The following is a 13550-nucleotide window of genomic DNA, read 5'->3' on the forward strand; positions in this document are numbered from 1 at the left end:
TTATGACCTTTATTAACATTAATTTATCCACCGAGTGACCTGGTTGCATTTCGCGTTTGTTCTTCAAATGAAAAAAAAATAAACTAGCATTTGTTTTCATTTCTGAAACATCTACCTTGATGCAAATGCGGCGTAAAGCAACCAAAAATCAATCAACCTACCTTTGACATCAAATATTGTTCCTTTTTTTTTAGTTCATAGACCAAGGTGCTATTCCAAGTTTCCATCTTGGAACGATGATACTAGGTGATCCAACTGTCAACATCAGTGTATACAGCCTAATCTTGTAAGTGTTATGGTAAGGTCAACGTGTCAAACTTTAAACTTAATTTAAGATTAATACGATGAAGCTTTGATAGAAAAATCATTGACAAGAAAATAAAATAAAACAATAATGTGTCCATAGTATACGGATGCCACATCCACACTATCATTTCTATATTCAGTGGATCGTGAAAATGGGTTCAAAACTCTAATTTAATTAAGAAAGATCATATCAAAGGAAACATACATACTACGTTTAAAGTTGATTGAACCTCAACTCAATCAAAACTATATCGACAAAAAAATTTAAACCTGAGAGGGGACAGACGGACGAACAACACACAGACCAGAAAAAATAATACTAATAAATGGGGCATAAAAATGTAACAAGCTTTTATTCTTCATGCACACTACTTTAAAACATAAGACAACCTTTTGCTATGTTACATAACAATTATCATGAAATAATCCATTTTTATCTGAATTCTTATAGCCAAAGATATAATATTTTATTAAGTTCATTATCAGAATATATAAATTTTTTATTTCAACATATATTTTTAATCTTGAGATAATTCAATTTCAGAGGATGTCGAATGAACAAGGCACCCTTCACAATTTTGAGCCTTGACCAAATTATTCCTATAGACAATTATCTGAACTATTCTACGGTAAATATGATATTGAATAACATAATTCCCCCCTATAAGCTGTCAACTAACGGCAAGGGAATAAAATAACAGCAGCATTGGACAGTAGAAGGAAAAACGAATCACAAAATGATAAAGTTTCTTTATAAATTATATCAAGCAGCCTTTAGTAACACTATGACTATTAATATATATATATATGTAACTAACAAACATATTATAATACATAAAGCAACTTCTACATTTTTGGCTTTTATTATTTGGGATTGGAGGTCCCTGATAAAGGAGAACTCAGAAAGCGCTTCGAACGCAAATGAAAATTACAATGTGTTATTTCCATTTTTAAACGCAGAACACAATGAGAATAAGCAAATCAATTTTGTCAGATTGTTTTGTAATCAGTGACAAGTAGAAAATGAACAATGAATGGTTTGAAAGCACTTCTTTCATACAAATCTGGGGGGTCTCAATAACTTTAATGTTTATGTCTGAAAGTCGTATTTCCGTGTGATTTCTATTAGAGTTATTGCTTTACATGTTATACTCCACAACTATGTTAATTCTACTGATTACATATTACAGAGGATTAGTGGATCCATTTATTTCTTATGCTAACTAGTCTGCCCAACGAGAATCACTTTATCAACAAAAAACAAAAAGATTGTATCTATCAAAACCTCTTCTTACGACAGAACAATAACCTCATCAAATAATAACATTTTTGTATACTCACAACTTACGACAGCAACAACATAACTTTGTAGAATTATTAAAACGTGTCTATAACTGAAGGTTTCATACGCAAAAAGAATAGAGACATTATGTTACTTGAAAAAATGCGTGATGAACCTGAATGAGCCATTAACTGTTAAACCAATTGTTATTTGATATTTATTATTAATATCTGATGTCAATATTGCATTGCAATGATGCATTATCATTGCAATACCAGTTGCACAAAATGTATTATAATTGGATGGTATATCTTGTTTAATTTCAGTACCTCACCAGTATTGATTCAGACATAAATGGTATTAGTAGTTCAGTGGACATTAGTAGTTTTCAAGTGTTAACACCAGATATGGAGTCAAGTTTGAATGACTTTTCAAACTCTGGCATCGACGGAATTGATTTTGCTGCCATCAATACTTCAGTAGGTTTTATTTAACTATTAAAAAGAGAATGCTTTACATGTCAGGGTGTTGATATCTTATCTACACTATTGATCAATGTTTTTTACGATATTATATGTTTATACCCCGCGCAACAAAGTTGCGGAGGGTATAATGCTTTTGACTCGTCCGATCGTCAGTCCGTCGGTCCGTCCGCCAGTCCTGTTTCTTGTCATCGTAACTCCTCTCAAACCACACAACAGAATTTCATGAAACCTTTTAAGGACATTTTATGTAGATGTGCATATCAACAATTACGATTCAATATTTTTTCTAGGAGTTACGTCCCTTTAAACTTATACTGCAACTGTTTGTCATCCCAACTTCTCTGGCACCATACAGCGGAATTTCATGAAACATTTTTGGATAATAAGGACATAATATGTAGATGTACATAGCGACAGGAAATTACGATTAATTTTTTTCAAGGAGTTGCGCCCTTTTGAACTTATTTACTTTAATGTACTACTGCGACAGTTTGTCATTGCAACTCCTATGAAACCACACAACAGAATTTCATGAAACTTTGTAGATGATAAGAACATACTATGTAGATGTGAATATTGACAGGAAATTACGATACATTTTTTTTCTTATACAATTTTCTTTTCTTACACTTATTATACATAGTAGTACATTAAATTAAATAATTTCAAAGGCCTGTAACTCCTAGAAAAAAATTCGAATTGTAATTTACTATCGATATGCACATCTAGATAGAATGTCCTTATCATCTAAAAAGGTTTTATGAAATTCTGTTGTGTGGTTTCAGAAGAGTTACGCCCCTTTGAATTTATTGACTTTAATGTACTTCTGCAACAGTTTGTCATTTCAACTCCCCTGAAACCACACAACAGAATTTGATGAAGTTTTGTAGATAATAAAGAAATACTATGTAGATGTGCATATTGACAGGAAATTATTATTCAATATTTTTTCTTATATATTTTCTTTTCTTACACTTATTTAATTTCTCCAATGACAATGTGGTGACGTAGGGTACGTGAGCGTGCTCACTAAGGTTCTTTAATTTAATTTCTCCAATGGCAATGTGTGGACGTTGGGTATGTGAGCGCGCCCACTAAGGTTGTTTAATTTATCCGGAAGACTAAAGTTCACTATTCACCTCTTTTAATCCAACTGTCAGGATATGATTAAAAGGCAGACATAAAATAACGGGAATAACGTTAATAAATATTAGAGAGATCGTGGCAACACTTTTGGTTAACATATTGATATTATTACAGTAGCACATATTTTTACTTCTGTTTCACTGTGTTTAAATTCATTTTCTGATCAGAATATTACAAATGCATTACCAAATCATGCAGTTATACCCCTATCTAGATAGACCTTCTACGGAACAAAAATATCACCAATAGTTTTCAACAGATTTTTGTAATAAATAAAATAAACATTTTACAGTTTCTAAACTGTGTAAGTCTGGGATTGTTTCGTCATTGTCAGTTTTAATGCTTTTTAAGATTTTTAAGGACGAAACCAAATATATTCAGACATTTCGGGGCGATGAGTACCACAATAAGAGCATTAAAATTATCTTTAGTATTATGGCCGTTATATGGCAGAATCAGTATCTATGACAAATAAAATTTTATATAAATAAAAGCACAACTGTAATATCGTTGCAAAATGAGACTAAACAAAAATATTCTTAGATATTCAAAAGTTTGAAACATTGATGAGTTAAGTATCAACGAAGTTTTCTTATTCATTGTTAATTTTTTTAAAATGAATTACTGAATTTTCAATAATTAGTTAATACTGTTTAAAACATAAGCATATGCAATCTATCATAGCTCTTGTTTTCGTATCTAATAAGATTTTGTTTCCTTTTGCAGCTTGCGCAGAATCTCGTAACGTTTGATATCAATACTTTGATATCTTCGATGACATCAATTAAAAACCAATGTACGGGAACAAGTGATGTAAGATTATTCATATTTAATATAATCAAAACATATAGTACACTAGTTCCTTTAGATTTATAATTCACAGTTATCAAATAATCGTTATACAATTGACGGTACCAATTTTCTTGCACCAGATGCGCATTTCGACAATACATGTCTCTTCAGTGATGCTCGTGGCCAAAATATTTGAAATCCAAAGCTTATAAAAAAGATGAAGAGCTTTTATCCAAAAGGTCCAAAAAGTATAGCCAAATCCGTGAAAGGAATCAGAGCTTTGCATGAGGGAGATACATTCCTTAATTTATAATAATATCTGATATTTTGTAACAGCAAAAAAAACACAAAAAATCCGGATTTTCATGCCAGTAAGTGTAATTATGAGTGATACGTGATTGAAATCACAATTATTTCTTTACTTTCATTCATCGCGAGAACAAACAAAATCTACATAACAGTTTATTATTTTAACCTTATAATTACGTTTGCATTTCAATCTATCATATTATGTCATACATACTTATTTACCTTGTACGATGGTTTATAGATTTGACCCTGTCCTATGGTAAGACATTAAACATGCTGCAGTCGATTATAAAAAAGAAGTTGCATGTGTGGCATGATTGTCAATGAGGCAACTAAACACTAGAGTTCAAATAACGAAAATATGAGCAATTATAGGTCAGCGTACAGTTTTTAACAGTTTTAATAACTCATACCGTAAAACCTACCACAAAAGGCAACGACTCAAACGATGTGAATCAATTCAAACGAGAAAAATAACAATCTAATTTATACTGTATATAATAATACATGAATAGTAAATATGACAGAATTTAACCAACGACACGCACATACAGAATGTGGCGGGGTAAAACGGGATTCTGAGAATATAACTCTTTAACGAATATAAGACAGTCGTGTAACATCAAAACATAAGAAGAAACTATAAAAATCAGTTGCCAATGACTTTTTCTCATTAGATCAGTACGACTCATACACATAAATACTAGTAACACAAAAAACAACAGAAACACCGTCGTTCATCGAGTTTTAGTTTTAAGTTAAAACAAATAAATGTCAACGGAAAAATGTTGTAACTAGTGTAAAATCTTTGCAGAGATATAGAATACTGTAAAGTTAAAGACTCTTACCTTTGATATTGCAAATATTAAACAAAGATGACTATTCATAATACATTAACATTAAAATATAACAAACCAGGGAAAAACTTTAAGCAGAAGTTTCATGCAGGGCATCTAGTTATCCAACTTCTAATGTGGATTGATATGCATGCACAAGTTCTCCCATCACAAAGCGATTAAGCACAGAGACATTATTGTAGAAAAAAAATCAAACTTATATATTATACGTTTCTTATCGTTAGTGTCTTGTTGTGTGTATTTATACCTATTTTCTTTTTAGTCCAGATGGGCTACACACATCAGTGATGCTGAGACAATAAGAGATGTCACAATTCCAGCTGTTACAACAGCTCAGGTATTGTTTAAATACACACTCATTCAGTCCCACATATTGTTAAATAAATATGCAGCGAGACTCACATTTTGTTTACCATTAATTACTATCAAACGTTTCTTCATTTTTATGTGTTTTCTTTAAGATGTATGACAGGATCAAAGAGAGGAGAAGTTCAATTTTTTTATACCGTTCTCATTGTTATACATTCAAAATTATTTGTAGTTGTTTTTAGTATTCCTTAGGTTGCTAGTGTTTAATTCTATAGGCGTGTATGAGTTCCCCTCTTGAATTTGTGTTGAAATTATTATTTTCTTGTTTTTCTATTTCTCGATTTCTCTACAAACATGTGCAATTGCAGTGCATACGTGCTATTTCCTGTTTATTTAAATATATACTAAATTCCTGGAATATTATTCTTTTCCTATGCCCATTAGTAATTCATATCTTAAAAGTAGGATACTTTAGTCAGAATATGATCTGCATAATAATTCATCTCTTCCAGGTACGTGTGTAAAAATAAAGTTTAAAGAGTCAAGTATATGAGCATTAGCTCATAAAGAATTTCAACAAATAAGTCAAAGGCCGGCTTTGCTTTCATAAGTTTCAACTCTATATATAGTTAATTGCGTGAAAGGCAAATTTTGTCAATGGTTATTACTTATCTAGATTAAGAGTACCGATCAACTCGAGACACAAAAAAGTAAGCATTGGAGACGACCGAAATATCACATTTTAAGAAATTTCTATATTTTTAGTAATGTTTCTTTTTACAGAGTAACCTGCAAACATCAATTTCGTCGTTAGAAAGCGCAATAAGTGGCATAATGGTAGGTTAAATATTATTAATAAAAAATCAATATAAAATTTATGATTTATGGTTTTTGCCTGCTTTTAAAAAAATCAAGGCAACTATTTAATCCTTCAAGAGGTCGAGAAAAAAAATCATAAATAAAAATTCTAGGCACTTCAAATCAGGTCGACCTGGATGAAAATTAGAAAATTTTGAATACGACTGGACAATTTAGATCGGCTTAATATAAATCTAGACGGTTAAAAAAATGCTATTTTCTTTAAACATTAGCTTCATAGTGATAAGTCTGAAAAGTCCGAAAATTCATTGAACAGTAATAAATACAGCGCCACGAGGGATATATCAATAGAACATTTATCTGCAAGTGAAATAAAATGACCTGGATTCTGAAGGAACTCCGATTTATATGAAAATAAGTGAAAAGTCGGTGAGGATAGGTTCACAATTAGTTCTAATAGGAATGGCGACAATTTGCATCTTTTAAAATGAAAAGTGGTTTTTTTTTCTCACTAGTTTGACTTATTTCTACCTGTAAAGTGCTAAAAAATCTGCATATATAGGGAGGACAAAATTAAACCAGCGTGAACAATAATAGACACCAAATATATAATAAAAGAAATAATGATCAAACTATCTGAAGTGTATCAGTTTTAATGCACAAAATATACAAGCTATATGTTAGCCTGCAAATATTTTTTTTCAACAGCAATAGATGGAATTATGGATAAATTATTAATATTTATGCTTAGAGTATTTTTAGTCTGGAAAGTTTACGTGAAGAGTATCTCATTAAAAATAATTTGAAAAATTTCAGGCTAAAATCAACAATACTCTTTCCACAGCCAGAGCTGCAGATAACGAAATTCAAAACAACATGGCAAGCGTTATACTTCAGGTAAGGCACAACACATTTACAGTTCCGAGTAAGAAATGGTCCAACAGGATAACTATTAAAACAGCTTCGTGTCAGAAAAACAGCAACAATGTAATCCACCATACATGTGAAATAAGTATCGTCACGATTGTCATTTCATCAAATACTGAATCAGGAAAGATTAGCAATATGTCAAATTTAAATATTGCGAGTGCATTTTAGGCAAATTTTTTAACGTTATTCTGATTTTCGGTCGTTAAAAGAATCACTAACTGCATTTGCCTTTATATTTTTACCACTCGGATATCGTTTGTATGAATTTGACATCAGAATTTTAAAACATGCATGCCTTGTTCCCTTGTACACATGTTAATTTACTGAGTAAGATGATTCTTTAAATTCCGTCAATTTCAGTGACAGGACGGAATACAAAACAACTGTTACTATTGTAGTTTCTAAAACAGATCAATATGTCGCGAACAAAAAATCTATGTAAAAATTCGAAAACGAATTAAAAAGTATGAAAAAAGTCAATAAAACCGAAACAAGCCAACAAAAGATAAGTTCATAGTAATTTTATCAGAATCACGATGGATATTACATGTTAAGCAGGATAATTTTACCCTCCCATCTGAAATCACTCCCTTGTATGTGATTGGGTTCTAATTGCTTAGCCTTTAATATGTGGTTTATCCTGTACTATTGATTGAATTTTCTTTTTTTCTTTTTTTATCCATGGTGTTTGCAGTCTATTTCCGACTAATGGGTTTGAATCTCCCTTTGATATTTTTCAATTCTCTTTTATAAACTTATATTTTCAGGCTGCCATAGACTTTAAAAACCAGATACTAGCATACATTGATTCGTATATCGTGGAAGTAAGAGATTTGGTAAGATTTATTTATCTACTATATACATTATACATTTGATAGGTGGGTCCGTAATTAAAAAAATTGTATTTAAAATAATTATTCTAATGCAATTATTTTGTAACAATTGTTCTGATTGGATGACAGCAAGCGTAAAATTCTCTATCTCCTTGTCTGTAACTAAGGAAGCCGACATTTTGAATTTCGGAATGTATTGACATGTTATTTCTACAATAATAAACAAAACACTCACTTGTTGCGCCTAAAAATCTTCTTTTTATCAAATTTTATTACATTTTGAAGCGGCACAGAAGCCCGAAAACGCCCGGTGTTTATGTTTGACGCCGGTAGCATACATATGACGTCACCTAGTGTAGGGACCAAAGAAGATAACATCTTTTCGCGGAATTTTCTTTAATGAAGATTTTACACTAAAATAATGATTGAAATTTAATTATGAACTTGTTTTGCATTAGAATAGAGATAACTGTATTGTATTTGAAGCTTTGCGGACGTCCATCGGTAGTTTAACTGTCGCAAATACCTGTTTACCTGTCTCCGCTCCGCGTCGCCAGGTAAACTAAATTTGAGACAGTAAAACTACCGATGGACGTCCTTAAAGCTTAAAATACAATACAGTTATCTCTTATTCTAATGCAATAAGTTTGTAACGACAATTTTCATTGGACATTGACAAATATTTTGAGGGTTTAGATTCCACGTTCTACCAGTCCGTAACTAAGAAAGCCACCATTTTGAATTCCGATATTTTTTGGGTATGTAATTTCCTCGTAATTTCTCAAAAAATAAACAAGATAGTCACATTCTGAGCCTCAAAATCTTCTTTTTGTCTATATTGAAACCATTCTGAAGCGTACGAAAAGTAAAAATACGTTTAGTATTCATGTTTGACATCCAGAGTATACATATGACGTCACATTGTTTAGATGCTAAAGACGATGCAACAGTTTCGCGGACTTTTTCATTTATGGCATTTTTAAGCCAAAATATTTATTAAATGAAATTTAATTTAATATTTGGCATTAGAATGGATATAACTGTATTGTATTTTAAGCTTTGCTATCGTAAAACTTGATTTTACTGTCGCAAATATCCGTTTACCTATCTCCGCTCCGCGTCGCTAGGTAAACTCAATTTGCGACAGTAAAATCTACGTTTTACGAAGGCCAAGCTTAAAATACAATACAGTTATCTCCTAAATTATATTGTACAAATTGTCATTCAGTTTTCTGCTGTGGGCTTTAAAATAGTCGCTTCTAAGTATATCTTGTGATCGTGTTGCGTTCATATCGACACTTCACCAATGTTTACTAATCACAAATCTGGATTATTGAAGTCCAACGCAAATATGAGTGGATTAATTGATTACAGTAGTGAAGTGATTGTTTGTAAAATTGAAAATTATATTCAAGTATTTTCAAGTATTTTCTTCATTTCAATAAGATTAAATCTGTACTTTGTTTTTTGCAGATTTTTAATAAGCTAGCAGCCTGTCTACCTATTTGGAATCTATATGACTCATTTACGACTACATTTTGCAGTTATACGTTAGATGCGTTGGTAAGACTGAAATGATGTTTTTTTCCCTAAATGATGACAAAAAATAGATAATGGTTAGACAGATATGTGAAATGTTAACTAAAAGATGCAGACAAAAAAAGACATATATTCGACAATATTCGACCCTCGTCAAAATTTACAAATCATAGTGTATGATTTTGGTTGACATGTAGTATTGCCAAATCCAGAATTTAAAAGGAGAAGCGACAGTGTTTTATCTTTACCAAAAACAAATAAAATTGAGTATAGAAATTGGGTAAATGTATTAATGTATTAAAGAGACAACAACCCGACCAAAGAGCGGGAAACAGCCGAAGGCCACCAATGGGTCTTCAATAAAGCAAGAAAATCCCACACCCGGAGTAGTGCTCCAGCTGGTCCCTAAACAAAAAATGTTTACTAGATAAGTGATAATGGACGTCATACTTAACTCTGAAATATATAAATGAACTAAATTAAAAACAAACATACAATCCACTTGTATTTTTGTCCATCTGATGAGTTATTACTACCACTGGGTCGATGCCTCTGCTGGTGGACTGTTAGTTCTTGAGGGTATCACTAGCCCAGTAGCCAGTACTTCGGTACTGGCATAAAAATACGTTTTTTTTTGTGTTATTATAATTTGCTGTTACAAAATGTTATAAATTATTATAAATTAAGGAATGTATCTTCGTCATGAAAGCTCTGATTCCTTTCATGGATTTTGCTATACTTTGTGACTTGGATTACAGCTCTTCATCTTTTATATAAACTTTGGAGCTCAAATATTTTGTCCATGAGCATCACTGAAGAGACATATATTGTCGAAATGCGCGTCAGGTGCAGGAAAATTGGTACCGTTAATGTTATTACTAACACTGGGTCGATGCCTCTGCTGGTGGACTGTTAGTTCCCGAGGGTATCACCAGCCCAATAGCCGGCATGAAATTACATATTTTTTGTTTTATTGAAATTTGCTGTTACAAAATGTTAGAAATTGTTATAAATTAATGAATATATCTCTCTCATGCAAAGCTCTGATTCCTTTCACGGATTTTGCTATACTTGCTAGACCTTTTGGGTTATAGCTCTTCATCTTTTATATAAGCTTTGGATTTCAAATATTTTGTCCACGAGCATCACTGAAGAGACATGTATTGTCGAAATGCGCATCTGGTACAGGAAAACTGGTACCATTAGTGTTATTAAGCATTTTCAACTGATTTTTATAATTCGTTCTTATGTTGTACTGATATACCACTGTCCAAGGATATGGAGAGGGTTTGGATCCGCTAACATGTTCAACCCGCCACTTTATTTATGTATGTACCTGTCCCAAGTCAGGAGCCTGTAATTCAGTGATTGTCGTTTGTTTATGTGTTACATATTTGTTTTCCGTTCATTTTTTTTTATATAAATAAGGCCACGTTAGTTTTCTCGTTTGCATTTTTTTACATTGTCTTATCGAGGCCTTTTATAGCTGACTATGCGGTATGGTGTTTGCTCATTATTGAAGGCCATACGGTGACCTATAGTTGTAAATGTATGTGTCATTTTGGTCTCTTGTTGACAGTTGTCTCATTGGCAATTATACTACATCTTCTTTTTAATAAGACTAATAAAGACCTCTTGAAGAAACTATTCGACCCTCAAAAACACCAAAATTTACCAATCATAGTGATTTATTTTGGCTGATTTGAATAGTATTGCCAAATCCATAAATGATGTGGGGTGGTGTTTTTTTCCAAAAAAAACCCCAACAAATGTATACAAATAGCTAATATATCTAAGCACTTACAAGATACTTTGTTTTTGTGAGGTCGTGCAATGTTTATCATAATTTGATACTGATTACTCCATATAACATGTTTTCTTACATTTTATTACAGAATACTTTCTGGTTTGCTATTGGCTGGGGATTATTTTTCTTTACACCTGTTATAATTGTTGGAGTCAAATTATCAAAGTATTACAGAAAGTTAAGTGAGGACGAAGATGACGATGGGTAATTAAGTGTTATTTTATTGAAGAATATTTAGGATAACTATCGCAATCAATGTAAAAATTACACATTTATATAAAAAATATTAATACGAGTACATTGATTGCATTCTGTGAGCCATCGTAGACAACCTATCTAATGTAAACAACATTCAAAAGAATATTTTAATCATTAAAGAAAGGAAGAGAGAATAGTTTGATAATTGAAAATTTTATATGCAATCACTTAGAATACATTCTGAAATAAAATTTAAAAGTTTTTTATTTTGATTATTATAATAAAATTTGGACATTGTTGATATTTATAAATATACTTGATTACTCACGTGTTTCTCATGTTCAATGTTTTTTTTTGTAGTGATGACGATGAAGATGATGGGTAAGTTAACGATAACCAATCAAATTTGTTAAAACGTTGCTATATTCTGAAAATAGAAAACATGTTGTGTATCGGAGCAATTTGAAAGGGGCAGGCAATCCAGCTTGTTCTTAACTGAGAAAAAATATCATATATGTAAAATAAAGGTAACTGTCGTATACAGCAGTTCGAAATTCATAAACCGATTGAGAAAAAAAAGTACGGGTTACAAACCAAAACCGAGGGAAACACATAAACATAAGAGTGGAACTACGACACAACAAAAACACAGCACTAAAATGTAACACGCACAATAACGAACTGTAGTATAACAGTGGACATTTTCCTAACTTGGTACAGGACATTTTAAGAAAACAATGGTGGGTTGAATCTGGCCTTGTGGCCAACCAAACCTCTCCCTTTTATGGTAAAGTGAAATACAAAATTAAAATGACAAAAAAAAACAGGACTACAATACAAATAAATGGGAGAGTATATAGGACAGGGAAACACACGAATAAAAGCTATCAAAGGGAAACAGGTTTATAATTTAATAATTTGGACTCGCTTTTCGTCCACACAGGACTAACCAGTGACGCTTTGATAAAAAAAAAAGGAGCATTGAGGACCAAAAGTTTCAAAAAATAGTGCCTAATACGGCTAAGATTTTGTGCCTGAAATCAAAACATCATTATTATTTAGAATAATTCATTCTTTTACAAACAGTAAATTTATATAAAAAAAAAAAATACAATATAATATAACATTATTAATTCGTATTATTTAATAAATTCGATTCGTTTAGGCATAGTCACATGTTAAACTATATTTTCGAAGGTAGAGAGAAAACGGCGTATAGCAAAAAGCATATTGACCGGCAAAATGCATATCGCACGGTTATTTTTAGAATATCTAAAAACCGATATACTTTGTGACGTCATGTAATGAATTTCAGGATATTGTTTAACGTTTTGAAACACATGATATCTGTGATCAATAATTTGACGGAAAAAATCTTCAAATACATAAGATGTCAAAAAAAAAGTAAATTATTAATAAATAACAAGTAATATGTTGTTATTGTCAAGGAGACAAATAGATGTAATATTTATAAAATTCCAACAAACCTAAATGACGATTTTGATACAAATATGGTCGGAAATTAATAATATAACAAATATAGCCTTTGTATGATTGATAATTTGACGAAAGAAATCTTCAAATACATAAGATGAAAAAAAAAAAAAGTAAATGAAATAGCAATTAATATGTTTTTATTGGCAAGGAGACAATGTAATATCTTTAAAATTCCAACAAACCTAAATGACGATTTTGATACAAATATGGTCAGAAATTAATAATATAACAAATACAGCCTTTGTATGAGGTCAATACAGGATATATCGACCCAAAGAAGTATATCGACCTCGGACTTCGTCCTCAGTCAATATTCTTCTTTCAGGTCAATATATCCTTGTATCGACCTCATGCAAAGGCTATATTTGTATAATATATATACATGATAACACCGTAGTGGTGACTTACTACAAAAAAAAATGAATATATAATACAACCTAA

General features: G+C 31.3%; 1 protein-coding gene across 2 annotated transcripts in view; it reads left to right on the forward strand.

Moving 5' to 3' along the window:
- The window catches only part of LOC134715244 (prominin-1-A-like), a 35985-nt gene that overhangs the window by 17521 nt on the left and 4914 nt on the right, over positions 1 to 13550 (forward strand). For both annotated transcript variants that reach the window (XM_063577296.1, XM_063577297.1), the window contains exons 15-25: positions 195 to 286; positions 851 to 935; positions 1915 to 2067; positions 3946 to 4032; positions 5440 to 5514; positions 6270 to 6323; positions 7122 to 7202; positions 8003 to 8071; positions 9542 to 9631; positions 11503 to 11618; positions 11973 to 11993. In XM_063577296.1, coding sequence (XP_063433366.1) covers positions 195 to 286; positions 851 to 935; positions 1915 to 2067; positions 3946 to 4032; positions 5440 to 5514; positions 6270 to 6323; positions 7122 to 7202; positions 8003 to 8071; positions 9542 to 9631; positions 11503 to 11618; positions 11973 to 11993 — 923 coding nt within the window. The remainder of the gene's footprint in view (positions 1 to 194; positions 287 to 850; positions 936 to 1914; positions 2068 to 3945; positions 4033 to 5439; positions 5515 to 6269; positions 6324 to 7121; positions 7203 to 8002; positions 8072 to 9541; positions 9632 to 11502; positions 11619 to 11972; positions 11994 to 13550) is intronic.

The sequence above is a fragment of the Mytilus trossulus genome, chromosome 4, assembly GCF_036588685.1.
Source record: "Mytilus trossulus isolate FHL-02 chromosome 4, PNRI_Mtr1.1.1.hap1, whole genome shotgun sequence".
Lineage (NCBI taxonomy): Eukaryota > Metazoa > Mollusca > Bivalvia > Mytilida > Mytilidae > Mytilus > Mytilus trossulus.